This window comes from Lissotriton vulgaris, chromosome 9 (assembly GCF_964263255.1).
Source record: "Lissotriton vulgaris chromosome 9, aLisVul1.2, whole genome shotgun sequence".
Classification (NCBI taxonomy): domain Eukaryota; kingdom Metazoa; phylum Chordata; class Amphibia; order Caudata; family Salamandridae; genus Lissotriton; species Lissotriton vulgaris.
In genome coordinates, this window is record NC_141697.1 from 517581988 (window position 1) to 517596511 (window position 14524).

The following is a 14524-nucleotide window of genomic DNA, read 5'->3' on the forward strand; positions in this document are numbered from 1 at the left end:
GGATGACCAGCTCTTTGTTGCCAAAAAAGGTCGGGCCGTGCACAAACTGACACTCTCTAGATGGGTTGTTTTGTGCATTAAAGCTTGCTACTCCTTGGCGAAGAAGGAGCCTCCATTGGGACTGTGCTCCCATTCCACTAGGGCGACATAGCAACCACTGCTTTAGGACGGGGAGTCCCCCTCAATGACATCATGGGCATCTCTACACACGTTCACAAAACACTACTGCCTGGACAGCCAAGTCCAGAGAGACGGCTTCTTTGGCCGTTCTGTTCTCCAGGATTTTCTGGTGTCAACTTGGTTTGCAGACCCAGCTTCACAGTTGGTATTGCTGGGGTATCTATTCTAAGGTAAGGAATTTAGAACTAATTGTCTATTTCAGATTAACAAGTTACTTACCTTCGGTAACAATATATCTGTAAGAGACCTAAATTAGTTCTAGATTACTTACCGCCCCACCCATCCTTCCCGTTTTGCGAACCGACTTCTAGGTTCAGGGAATCCCTTTCAGGGCCTTAGTTTTGTGCACCAGTGGTCAGTGTCTTGCATGGCTCTGCGCTTCTGGCGTGGAATGTCGTGTAAAAGAACTGACGTCCGCACGTGCGGGCGGCGTTTAAGTAGCTACCGTGATGTCATCCCGGTGATCATGACGTAAACGGCGAGCGTGGAGCCGACCGGAGCCACCTTTTAACACACAGTGGTACTGCTTACAAAAAAGTCTCTGTATCCAGTCTGACACTTGGGGGGGGGGGGGGGGGGGGTAATTCTAACGTAAGGAATCTATAACTAATCTGTTTCTCCTATAGATATATCATTACCGAAGGAAAGTAACCTGTTCGACTGCATCGTCGCTGGATTGTGGAGGTCTTCTGAGCGAAGTGGAGATCAAATGATTCTGGTTTCCAGCAGAGGCCTGCCTCCACATCAAGTTGTTGAAGTTGCTGGTCGATTCACTTGGCACTGAAAGTCCTCCTCCCTGTCCAACAAGGGGGAACTGGTGCTAGTCCTCGCGGACAATATCAGTCATGTGGTAGTTGTGAGAAAGTGGCTCTATATATACTGGACTAGAATGAAGTACAGTGTGTATAGAGTTCACCGACCCCAGAGGTATAACAGAGGTTAAAGTCAGAACTGACCTTCCCCTCCGAAGTGGTAGCTTGGTCGAGCAGTAAGGCAGTACCAGACGACAGTGTAAAGCATTTGTTGTACACTCTCAGTCAGGAAAAGGTTTCACACACTCAAGGACTGCTCTCCAGGCCAATTTTTTTTATATCCACAGATATAGGTGTTTTATTTTTAGAACCAACAGTTATAAAAGTATACTTTTCTTGTTATGAGTTCTCTCATGTAATTAATTTGCAAAGGAGCAATAAAGTTCGTGCACACAATTAATGCAGTTTTGACAGTAAGCGACACAATCCTAAAACACACTATAGCATTGAGCTCAATGGGTTTTCCACATGTAAGTACAGTTGATTACTATATAGATTACTTTAGTAGTCCCAGGACTAGATCTTCGATTCAGTCCTGGGGTCCAAGCTGAAACCAGGTTAGCAAAAACGTTTTAGTTACTGTAGTGAATTTTCATGAATATAAAGCTGTTTTAAAAGTTCACACTTCGAAACTTTTCAAAGGAAATCTGACAATGTTATTCAATGGGAGAAAATTCAGGTTGCAGGTAAAGTACGATCGCGTTACTTTTGTAACCCAGCACTGGTCTCCTAGGGCCAGCACTGGGTTCTTAACTCAAAACAGGTAGGTAATTGCGTTTCAGTATTTCGTGTGATTTTTTTAAAGAATATTTTAAGTTTTCAAAAGTAGACACTTAAAAGAAATTTCATAGAAAAGCAGACAATGGGTTCCTATGGAGAAAATACAGATTACTAGTAACTCCGCTAGGTATTACTTTTGCAGTTCAGTAGTGGGCTGAAAGGTTCAGCACTGGCTTCTCCCTTGATCACAGGTGAGTACTTTGGAATTCGGACTTTGGCTGATTTTATGTGAATATTTTCAGATTTCAAAACTTCACACTTAGAACATTTTCGAGTCAAAATGAGTCGATGTTATCCAATGGCAGGTAAGTAAATTACCGGTTTCCAGGTGAGTACTTGGTTGGTGAAGTTAAGGTTCTGGGCATAGACTCGGGGGTCCTCCAGGGTCAGGTAAGTACAGTTAGTTCACTCCCAGCGGCACAGGGGCGGCCGGGTGCAAAGGTAGGTAGGCCCAATGATATCCAATGAGGGAAGGTGGGCCTTCGGTTGATGGCTGCTGGCTAGCAGGCCATGCGGCTGTGGGAGCTGGCTCCTGGTCACTTGCTCAGGGCAAGGGGAGGGAAGTAGGATAGGACACAGGGGTCACAGCCAGCGGCACTCGGCGGCTGGGTGCAGGGTCTTTTGAGCAGTCGGGTGCTCAAGGTTATCCAATGGGAAAGGTCAAAAAGGAATAAAGGCTCGGGGACGGAGACTGTCCAGGGGCGACCAGCACTTCGAGAGGTAAGTTGGGGTCTTGGAGCACGGGTAGGTACCCCAAAGGGAGGCACAGGGGGCTGTAGGGCACCGGGTGCAGGGGTGTCTTTGGGTGTCAGACAAGCTTACCCTCTGCTGGTCGCGGTTGGGGTGGCCCCTGGTTCTGAGTCTGCAGGCGTCAGCTGGTTCGTCGAGGAGGGTCTTTGGGCACTGGACTTCGGGTCCCAGTCGCCGGGGGAGGTCCTCGTGGTCTTGGTTCGGTTTGGGCTGGCTCAGGGGTTCAGAGTGGGCTGGTCCGGAGCTTCCTGGTTGGCACCAGGTGGGTTGTTGCAGCAGAGCCTCTGCTGGTGGGAGTCCCAGTCTTCAAGAGGGTCAAGGCAGGCAGGTCTCCGGGTGTCCCAAGGTTGCTGTCCGCAGGAGTTGCTGGGATTAGGCAGGAGCAGGTTCCAGGATCGACAGGTCGGTGGGGTTGGGGCCAAGTCAGTTGTTGTCATCCTATTAGCAGCTGCACGGCGAGTCTTCTTCTTGATCTTCTTTCTTCTTTTCGTATCGGGATCTGAGGAAGGAATGTTCAGGGAGCCCCTAAATACGGAAACGGAACAGAGCGTTTACACTTCCGTGAAGCCTTCACATACCTCACCACGTGATCTGTGTTACTTGCCAGGTCGCTGTTAATTGGCTCCTTTGCCGATCACGTGACCGGACATTTGGTTCTTGTAAATCCGTAACATTTGGCGCGTAACCTAACTATTGGAAACAGAGAAGCTTGTATATCCGCAGTATTAGACCCTCCGGTCTCTCGTAAGTAGACCCGATAGTGCCGACGTGTGCCAGTTAGCAATTTTGCGCGTAATGCATGTATTAAGTAGGACATCATGAATGCGAATTACTGCAATTTGTTGATATTGTTGTGTCACAGGATAAAGATGGTGTAATTGAATATGTTGGGCATCACCTACAACGTATATTAATGTCACTCATGTTACTTTAACTCTTCATTGCAATAGTCATCACTTTGAAGCTTTATTTTCACTGGTTATTTTCCTTTCATTTTCATTGTATATTATCAGCACTGTGAGATTGAATAGTAGGACAGTGAATTAATTGGTCCTGTTTCATTTTTTATAGACCCCTGACGAAGGGTCCGTTTCAGTTGACCCGAAATGCATTAGGTGGATGTAATTTGTTGACCATTGGAGATTAATTGAGACAAATAAGAAAATGTTCACAAGAATCATGGAAGTGGAAAATATATGAAGTTTTGATTTGTCTACATGATGAAATAAATTTGGAGAAAATGAATGGAAACTAGTGAAGAAACTAGCATGTTTCTTTGATTACAGTGCGCACTTGTTAGTGGGAAGGGGCCACTCCCACAGCACATACCTATTCATAAGACAAGGGTGGACGCCTTGTGACACGAGATGCGCCAACAAAAAAGTTTAAAACATTCGGATAATCTTGTAAAAAATAGAGTGCACGGGGATAACACTTTCGTTGTTCTTTTTGTTGAGTTTGCAGGAGCAAGGGAATGGTTAGGCAATGCAGAAAAGAACAATTTTAAGGTGGATGGTCTTCTGCATAAAGACCAGTCACACACCACACACTGGCTAAGGAGCAGCCCTCAGAGGGTTAAGGACTCTCTGTACAAGAGCCTTGCGCTGACGTGTAGAGTGCCTGTCTTGGACATCTGTCAAGCTGCTACGTGGATGTCTGTTTACACGTTAATGAAGCACAATGTCTTAATGGTGCAGTCCGATGGGAGAGGCACCCTTACCGTTTGGTCTTGCAGGGCATTTTGGTCTAAGCCATTTCACAGACTCACCACGTTGAGAGGAACTGCTTTGGTATCTATTCACAAAGTGACAAATCTACAGTTGGAAGTATCCATCAGAAGAGCAAGTAACTTCTCTTCGGTAATGATCTTTCAGGTGGATACTCTGTGTAAAAGCAGGTATCTCGCCCACCCTCCTTTTTCCCCTCTTCTGTCGAATGTACTCTTTTCCACCTAAAAAGGTCTCAAGCTAGACATTTGCATGCAATGTGGCTCTTTGTCAGACGGCACAGACGGATTTCAGAAAGAAACTGACAACACGCAGGGGTGGCAGTTCTCCAGTATTGGGGTGTCTTTCATAGATTCACATGCTTGAATCTTCCCCGTCGTCGGAGTGGGAGTCCCACGGTAAATAAAATAGCAATAAATACTAAATATATATAATAATATATAATAAATATATATATACATAATAAGGAAAAACCCAAAAAAAGTCATACAAGAAGCATCTGGTACCTAACCAAAAAGTTCCACATAGGAATGCATGGGAATAAAGAAGTTCCAATGCAGCCTATCCTTGTCATTATGTTAGTCCAAACTGCAGCCAATCAGGCGCCAGCAGCCCTCTAGAACCTTCTCCTCAGAGCTCAAGCCCTCAGATTTTCTACCGCACGTCGTGTGTAAGGGAGTCTCCCTGAGCTCTGCTCAGTTTTCTTCTCTTCAAGTGTTTCCAGTTTCTCCACAATGTCTTCAAGTAAGAAGTCTCTCTTCAGAGCTTGTTCCTCCTGTGGAAAGCTGAGATTATTTCATGATGACCCACACAGTAAGTGTATTTACTGCCTTTACCCGGACCATGAAGTAGGCACCTGTAAGCTCTGTAGAAAATTCTCAGAGAAAACTCTTAAGGACAGAGAAGGCCGTTTACTTGTTTGGCTTCAAAGGCTAAAGGACAAGGACAATATACTTTCTGATGCTGAAAGTCTTGTGTCAGGCCGTTCTAAAGCAGCTTCTAAGCGTGGTAGTGTGCAGAAGGTGCCTTCACCATTTCTTAAAAAGAGGAAACTTTCCCTCGCTTTGACCCCTGCGGTGTCTTCACCTTTACCTACCACGTCTGGGCCCACGAGACAAAGCTCTCAGGCTCCTTCTGCTTCAATGTCCAGTTTTTCTGTGAAGAAAACGGATTTTTCATCGACGACGGTAGTCTCAGCTCCGTCGACGAGAATGGCTGTCTCTGGTTCAAAATCGACGACGACGGTCACGACGACGCTGGCCTCTGGATCGTCGTCAGCTTTGGCGTCGACGTCTTCGTCGTCGATGAGAGTGGTTCTCAGCTCTAAGACCGTGTCTTCTTTGATTCCTATTTCATCTTCGTCGACGAAGAAAGTTCACTCGTCGACGACCCGGTCGTCGTCGACTAGAAGTTCGAAGACTCTGAATCCGTCGACGCCCTCGACAATGAGCGCACCGCCGACGTCTGTCCCGTCGACGAGAGGGCTGTTCCATCTGCTCCGTCGACGACTACTCCGTCGACGACGACTCCTTCGACGACGACTCCTTCGATGACGACTCCGTCGACGACGACTCCGTCGACGAAGACATTGAAAGTGAAGGTTCCGTCAACGATGGCTCCGACGACGATGCCAATGAAGATTACTCCGTCGACGGTCTCCTCGTCGACGATGGCTTCCAAGACAATCCCATCGCAGAAGACGACTGATGTCATGCCGTCGACGCGTACGCAAGGCACAGTTTCCACGCCAGCCTCTTCATTTGCTTCAATGCCTTTATTGCCTTTACAGTCCAGCAAAACTCAGTTCGAGACTTTTACAGAACGAGAGATGATTAATCCTCCATCTCCGCTGTTTGCTACTGATTCTGATCAAGAGTCTGATGACCAAGCTCAGAGTCTTTCAGATCTGAATATTAAGTGCCAAGAATTCAGTAACGACGAAGAAGATCAGTATGGCCAACATCAAGCAACTCACCCTCAAGTTCCAACTGCGATGTTGCCTATATCAATGATATCAAACCTCCAAAGTATGTTGGAAGATTACAATCGGCGTTTCCCACCAACTCCACAGGTTACAGCTGTCCCATCGGTGTTGAATCCAGTTTCGGAGCCGGCTCTGGCTCCTCCTCAACCGGCGTCGCCTGTTACTGTTCACAGAACTACATCAGTTCGGGTTCACACTACAATTTATCCAGAGGATGATGATGACGAGAATCCTCCAGAGCGTGAGGATGGAGAAGTTTCTGAAGTAGATGAGGATGGTGAAGAACATTTAGCGGAGTGGGATGACTATCGTGCTCAAACACCATCCCCTTCTCAGGTGCCAACGGGGGATTCTTCTCCAGTAGATATCGCAGGCTTCCACCAGTTAATGGACAGGGCGGCGCAACGATTCAAGTTACCACGAGCACACAGAGAGGAAGATTGCTTCCTATACGATTTCAAGAACCAGCCCTTGAAACAGATACACACAGTCCCGATTATAGACTTCATCTGGTCTGAAGGGGAAAAAATAATGAAGACGCCTAACTCTCTACCAGCACAACTGCCGAGGTTGGAAAAGAAATACAAGGCTCCTGTAGGATCTCCAGCATGCCTTACAGGTCAACCTAAGCCCGACTCTGTCGTCACGCAGGCAGCTCAACGAGGTTCAAAGAATCCGGCGTCTACAATCACCGCTCCTCCAGACCGTGAGGGCCGTCGGCTAGATGCTATTGGGCGTAAATTTTCCTCCATGTCCTCTACAACGGTTCGAGTAGCTAACGCTACGGCTATATTAGGTCGTTATGACCCCCAGGCTTGGGCTGACATGTCCGCCTATGTGGCATTACTCCCGGATGCTTCCAAGGCAGAAGCACAGAAAATTCTGCAAGAAGGAGAAAGAACGGCAGAAGAACTTATTGATTGCGCAGTGGATGTGGCCTGCACTGGTTTTCGCCAACTCGCTGGAGCGGCCGTCCTGCGTCGACAGGGTTGGCTACGCTCAACTTCGTTTCGACAGGAAGTTCAAGCAAGAATCCTGGATATGCCATATGACGGCGAGTCATTATTTGGAGCGCATATTGATAAAGCGCTACAATCCATAAAAAAGGACACGGACACTGCACGTGCTTTGGGTACCCTTCAGTTTAAGAAGCAGCCCTTTCGGGGTGCTCGAGGACGTGGCACTACATCCACTTTTCGTGGAGGAAGCAGTCAATATCGGTCCTTCAACCAAGGTAACCAACGTTTCACCGGTAACCGCCAACAGTCTTCCCGCCAGCAACCTGCCAGAACTTACAGAGGGAAGTCTAATTTCAGAGGACAATCCAACAAACGTCAATGACTTGTCTGTCGAACGGAGAATTGGAGGTCAAATCTCTCTGTTTGGTTCTCAATGGTCCTCCATTACTACGGACCGTTGGGCACTCGACATTGTGAAAAGAGGCCATGCATTGGAATTTGTCGAGGTACCTCCTCCAACGCCACCTTCCGGACCGCCACCTCCGCACCTCAAAGAACTATTTCATCAAGTTCGCCTTCTCATTCAAAAGGGTGCGGTGGAAGTAGTACCAAAGACTCAGAGAGGGAAGGGGTTTTATTCCCGTTTTTTCCTTGTCGTCAAAAAGAACGGGGAATGGAGACCCATACTGGACTTGAGAGCACTCAATCATTATCTCAAGGATCAGACCTTCCGTATGCTAACGCTTGCAGAGATCTTGCGTTTGCTCTCAGTCGGAGATTTCATGACAACCATCGATCTCCGAGACGCTTACTTCCATGTCCCAATTCTAGCGGGTCATCGCAAGTTCCTGCGCTTCAAGGTGGGGCACCTTCATTTCCAATTCAGGGTCCTTCCATTTGGCCTCCGTTCGGCCCCCCGAGTCTTTACAAAGATGTTGGCTCCGGTCATGGCTTTTCTTCGTCTCCAAGGCATACAGATATTCCCATATCTCGACGACTGCCTCCTGAAATCACAATCCCGCTCACAACTTCAACACCATACTGCAGTTTGTCAGACAGTATTCCGTTTCTTGGGTCTGTCCATCAATCTGGAGAAATCTCAATTGCAGCCAACAACTTGCAAGGATTTCCTAGGAGCAACGCTGGACACCAAACTAGCCAAAGCATTTGTCTCCCGGGAACGTCAGCAAAGGATTCTCCGACTAGTTTCGCTACTTCTGGCAAAGCAGTGCGTTTCAGTCCGTTTGTTGAAGTCCTTTCTAGGGATGGCTTCGTCGTGCATCGCTCTTGTCCCTCATTGCCGACTACGAGCACGACCTATCCAACAGGCTCTGGACAAACAGTGGCGTCAAGTCACCGGTTCCTTCAACGATCAGGTTTCCATCACCATTCCCATGAAGAAAGCGCTCAAATGGTGGACACAACCACACCAGCTAGCGGCAGGCACGTCCTTTCTGTCCAACACCCCAGATCTGACTCTAACGACGGATGCCTCCCTGGAGGGCTGGGGAGCTCACCTCCAAGACCTTTCCGTCAAAGGGAAATGGACTTTGCATCAAAAGACCTGGCACATCAACACGTTGGAGCTTATGGCTATCTTTTTGGCCCTGAAATCATTTCAACCAGTGCTGCAGGGAGAGTCAGTTCTCATACAGACGGACAACACGACCTGCATGCATTATATAAACAAGCAGGGCGGAACAAAGTCTCCGGTGTTATCCCGCCTGGCAGAGGCGATTTGGGACTGGTCCATCAATCATCAAATCCAAATCACCGCAGTTCATCTTCCGGGGTTGTCCAACCTTCTGGCGGATTCCCTAAGCAGGTCCCGATCATTCAACCACGAGTGGGAACTCCACCAGCCAACACTCGATATGGTCTTTCACCGTTGGGGATTCCCGGAAATCGACCTATTTGCGACTCCAGAGAACCGCGAATGCCCCGCTTACGCAAGCTGGCATCCCCACAAAGGATCCCAAGGCAATGCCCTTTTGATGGATTGGTCGAATCTCTTCGCCTACGCTTTTCCTCCGATCCCTCTAGTGCCTCGAGTACTTTGGAAGATGCGGAGAGAACCCTGCCACATCCATCTGATTGCTCCCAGGTGGCCACGACAGGCGTGGTTCTCGGAGCTGCTACTCCTGTCTCAATGCAAACCCATTCTTCTTCATCCTCGAATGGATCTTCTCTCCATGAACAGGGGTCAAATCTACCATCCGGACCCCTCTTCCCTGAGCTTGTCAGCCTGGAACCTGAGCACTGTGAATTTGCACATCTGACCATCCCTCAGGAGTGTCGTAACATCCTCGCTCAGGCCAGGGCTCCATCAACTATAAAGACCTATAAGTTGAAATGGAAACGCTTTTGCCACTGGTGTGCAGACGCCGGAGTACATCCTTTGCGTGCCACGCCCGCTGAGCTCCTCCCTTTCTTTCTCCATCTGGCTCAGTCGGGTTTGTCACATGCTACTTTAAGGGTCTTTCTGGCGGCAATATCACGCTTCCGCCATGATGGCTCCGCCTCCCTATGCTCATCCAGGTTAATACGTCAATTTTTCAAGGGACTTCTTCGGACTTTTCCTCCAGTTCGGCGTCCCCCTCCCGAGTGGCGCCTCAACATTGTCCTATCACAATTAATGACTGCACCGTTTGAACCAATCCATAAAGCAGACCTCAAGTATGTCACCTGGAAGGTCGTGCTTTTACTTGCTTTGACGTCTTCACGTCGAGTGAGTGATATACATGCTTTCACGATCAAACCACCATTTCTACAGTTTAAACCGGATTCTGTGCTTTTACGCACTAACCCTACTTTTCTTCCAAAAGTGCCTTCAGACTTCCATATTAATGAGCCTGTTATACTGAAGTCTTTCTTTGCCAACCCGCAATCTCCTGCGGAACAACGCTTGCACTCTTTGGACATTAGAAGATGTTTAAAGTTTTACATCAGCAGAACAGCCCAGTTCCGAAAATCGGATCAGCTCTTTGTGGCCTATGGCCGCTTTCAAAAAGGGCGACCAGTCACCAAACCTACAGTAGCCCGCTGGGTGGCTTCGGCTATTGCTTTCTGCCATCAGAAAGCGGGAAAGCCTTTACAGACTGCAGTACGAGCCCACTCTACCAGGTCTATAGCCTCTTCGACTGCACTCTTTGCCGGAGTTCCATTGCATCAGATTTGCAGAGCAGCCACGTGGTCCAGCAGACACACGTTCACAAAGCACTACAATCTGGGTGCCATGGCTGAAGGAGATACCGCAGTGGGACAAGCTGTGCTCCGTAATCTTTTTCAATAAGGTGAGCCTCTGTTCTACCCTCCTCCTAATGGTTTCCAGTCTTATGCATGTCTTCTCTATGTATACATATAGTTGTATAACTTCTATGGCATAGGTTTTACACCTGTTGATTCCAACCTTTTGTTTATACATTGCATTCTGGAAACTTTGTGTTGGGATACGGACTGCTAACTATTCTATATTCAAGCATGTGAATCTATGAAAGACACCCCAATACTGGAGAAGAACAATTGTTACTTACCTGTAAACAGGTGGTTCTCCAGTATTGGTGTCTTTCATAGATTCACATGCGACCCTCCCATCCTCCCCTCAGAGGCTCTCTTCTCCTCATAGACTCTGTGGTCACTCTTGTGCTACGAAAATCTGAGGGCTTGAGCTCTGAGGAGAAGGTTCTAGAGGGCTGCTGGCGCCTGATTGGCTGCAGTTTGGACTAACATAATGACAAGGATAGGCTGCATTGGAACTTCTTTATTCCCATGCATTCCTATGTGGAACTTTTTGGTTAGGTACCAGATGCTTCTTGTATGCATTTTTTTGGTTTTTCCTTATTATGTATATATATATTTATTATATATTATTATATATATTTAGTATTTATTGCTATTTTATTTACCGTGGGACTCCCACTCCGACGACGGGGAATATTCAAGCATGTGAATCTATGCAAGACACCAATACTGGAGAACCACCTGTTTACAGGTAAGTAACAATTGTTCTTATATGTGGCTCAGGTGTCCCTTCCAGGGCAGGACCGAGTCGAGACAGAGCTGCAAAGCACCATCTGCTAGCGTGCAAGAGAATTACGGAGGAAAAATCTCTGGATCCAGTCTGGCGCCTAGGGATATTCTCATGTTGAGGAATCTGCAGTTAGAGTATCCACAGGCAAGAGTGTTACTGAAGGGAAGTAACTTGTTCGTCTAACACGAAGGAGACCGTTATCTTGTGCTGCACTCAGATGGATTCCAATGGACTCCGGCCCTAACCAGTCCACATAAACGCATAAGAACCAACACCCTATTTGTGGCTATGTAATACTGATTTATGTGGTTGGTGCGGGTTTCAGCACCCACTGTTACCTTGACTCCTATTCAAAAGCTTCACATATAAATGCCTTGAGACAGTTAATTTGATTGTCTTTAATAAGTGTTTTATAACTAATCGTTTTGAGAAAATGCACAAAATTCCCATTTAGCTATTCTTAAACATCTGTGGATTTGAAAAGTTTGTCAAACAGTCAGAAACCACTCTTTTCTGTTATTTCATGTAGAAGTTGTGTTAAACGCAATGCATTTTTCCCACAGGTACGCCCATCAATAAGCCACCTGTTTTAGGCTACAAGGACCTTAATCTGTTTAAGCTTTTTCGACTTGTGTATCAACACGGAGGGTGCGACAATGTAAGTATAATTTTCTGACAGTGCTCTAGTGGTGTGATTATTAACCTTTTGAATTCAGTGGAGTCCTACTTTATCAATATTTGAAGTCCGGAACCCTTGCCTAGGCAAATTCTTCTATTTGGACCGTAAATTTTGAAAAAATACAGAAGCAAATGTATATCAAACACACAAATAATGAAATTGTTTATTCAATTCATAGTCCAATAACTATTCAATTGTTTTTAATTTTAATGGAGAGGTTGTAGTATTTCAAAATGTGGTTTTGTTTTTAAAAGATGGAGCGATATGCTAGCCTCTAACATAGGGCTTTTTTAAGGATTTATCTGCTAATGTGTAATTTTCAAAACTGTTGTCGACCCCCTGTGTACATGTCGCAAACTCCAGGTTAAGAACCACTGCTGTAGTGTCTTTCTTATCAGTGTGGGCTGGAAGCACAGTTTTTTGTTTTTAAATAAATAAAAACCCTGTTGGTTTCGTGGGGGGCTGGGGCTCGGGGCCGGGAGGAGTCTCAAAATGCCAGCTCAACATTAATTTTTTTAATAGTTTGCTATAGAAATAACAATGACTCTGGCCCCAGGTTTAGCAAATGTATGCAAGCGGTCAAATTATGGATGGACAGAAATTGTCTAAAGCTCAATTCAGACTGAGGTCTTACTGTTTAGATCCCATACCTCCTTCTGGACCCCCTCCTGGTGGCAGCAGGAGCTGGGCCCCTTACCATCCCCCACAAAGAAGATCCGCAATCTTGGAGTCTTGATGGACGATAAACTCTTTTACAGACCATGTCAATGTGGTAACCTCCTCTTCTTTTTTGTATCTTGAGGACCAATAAAAAGATCCTACCTCTTATTCCAACCCACCTTAAAAAAAGTCTAGTGACATCTTATTATGAGTAAATTGGACTATTTAAATGGTCTATTTCTCACCGCCAACAAATCTATACTAAACAAATTGCAAAGTTCACAAAACGTAGCGGCCAAGTTTTTTTTTTTTTGTTTTTTTTAGGAGCCCCAAATATCATTCAGAAGCTAACGCCATAAGACACTTGCATTGGCTCCCTATCAGACACCATTCAAAGTAATTTGCATTGCTTATAAAGCATTGCTCGGACTGGGTCCATTTTCTTTACAACAGAGTTGCATACTGTGAGAAGGTGGCCTGATATGCAGTGGTCACTATTCTAGTGCCCACTATGTATCAGTCCAGCAACCCTTATTGATGATTGGTTGTAAGTCAACCTTATAGACCAGCTATCCTAGTAGCATGGATACGAGCAGTCTAAGGCTAAAGACTCGAGAGGGCGTGTTAAGCCAGCTGTTTACCACACATATACCCCTTGAATACCCAGTGAAAGGACACCACACAAGTGTTATGAAAATAAACAGTTATTTATTAAAGATCACAACAGCCCTGTACTCTTTATGAGGACAGGGTACTAAGCACAAACCAAAACTCTTACAAAAATACTTAAGTTCGCACAGTATATACAAATGCCCGAGGGGCACGGAAAACCATATACTCTGAAAGTGGAATGTGAAATTCCTAGCAGGTAAGTACAGTACTAATAGCTTTTGGAATCGCTAGGACTTGACTAGGGAATCGTTAGATTATGTCTAGGAGGCCTAGGGGACTCGGGTGCAGTGTGTGCACTCTCACGCGAGATGCGGGACAAAAGTCTATGGTAGCTAGGAATTAGAAAGTTAGTGTTCTCGGGCGAACCCGACCTGGTAGGGAGAAAACGAAAGTAGATTCTGACCCTTGGATAGTGAGGCTATGCTGGGGCACCGAAATGCCGAAGTTACCTAGCCCAGGGGCTGCAGCTGCATAGGTCTGAAAAGACGTCGGGAATCCTCGTAGACGGACCAGGAGCCGGAAGAAAAGATGCTGGCCGGTGACCAGTGAAGAAAGTTCAGTTGGATCCAAGCCTGGATCTCGAAGATAGATGACACCTGAAAGCAGAGGGGACCAAGTTCGAGACTACTAGCCAGTAGTCAGTGGGCACTAGGAGGGCACCGGATGGTAGCCACCTCGACTAGGTGAGTGGGTGACGCTTGACTCGAAGATCTCACGGACCAGGAGGCGTTGTCGGCGACCAGGATGGAGGATCGAGCTGTCCCACGAAGATAGAAGCTGTCGGCGTCGCTGGACCCAGGATTGGGCAACAAAGCCTTGGCAAATTCAAGCCCACGCGGTGGACCTAAAATGGCGTCTGGAGTGGACCAGGAGGGTCCGGGGTGCCTCTCTTGAAGAAGGAAGCAAAGGCCAGCCTGGAGCAACCAGACCAGCAGTCGTGAAGTCGTTGGGCGTCGTTCAGAGGGCCACAAGCCAGCCGGCTAGTAGCCAAACAACGCGGTGCACAGCAAACAGCAGAAGGGCCCCACGCAGATCGTGGAGATGCAGGGAGGCTGATCTTGGGTGCTGGAGCTGCGCAGGGTCGGGGCTTCTCGGACCCCAAAGCACTCACCAGTGGAGGACACGGTGGGCTTGCAGTAAAGATGTCGTGCAGTCTTGGCGATCGTCGGTCCCTTGAGGTCTCGTCGCACTCACGGTTCTCAGCTTGGCTGTAGAGGTGAGTAGAGGTCAGAGGTGCCAGGGAAGCCGGGTCTCGTCGAGCTGGGTCGTCGGATTCGTGATGAAGGACTTG

The 14524-nt window shown here is 47.1% G+C and overlaps 1 protein-coding gene across 1 annotated transcript in view; it reads left to right on the forward strand.

The window, feature by feature from the left end:
- Window positions 1-14524, forward strand: part of ARID4A (AT-rich interaction domain 4A) — a 418019-nt gene that overhangs the window by 203007 nt on the left and 200488 nt on the right. Inside the window, 1 exon segment of the mRNA XM_086937984.1 lies at window positions 11786-11880. Coding sequence (XP_086794110.1) covers window positions 11786-11880 — 95 coding nt within the window.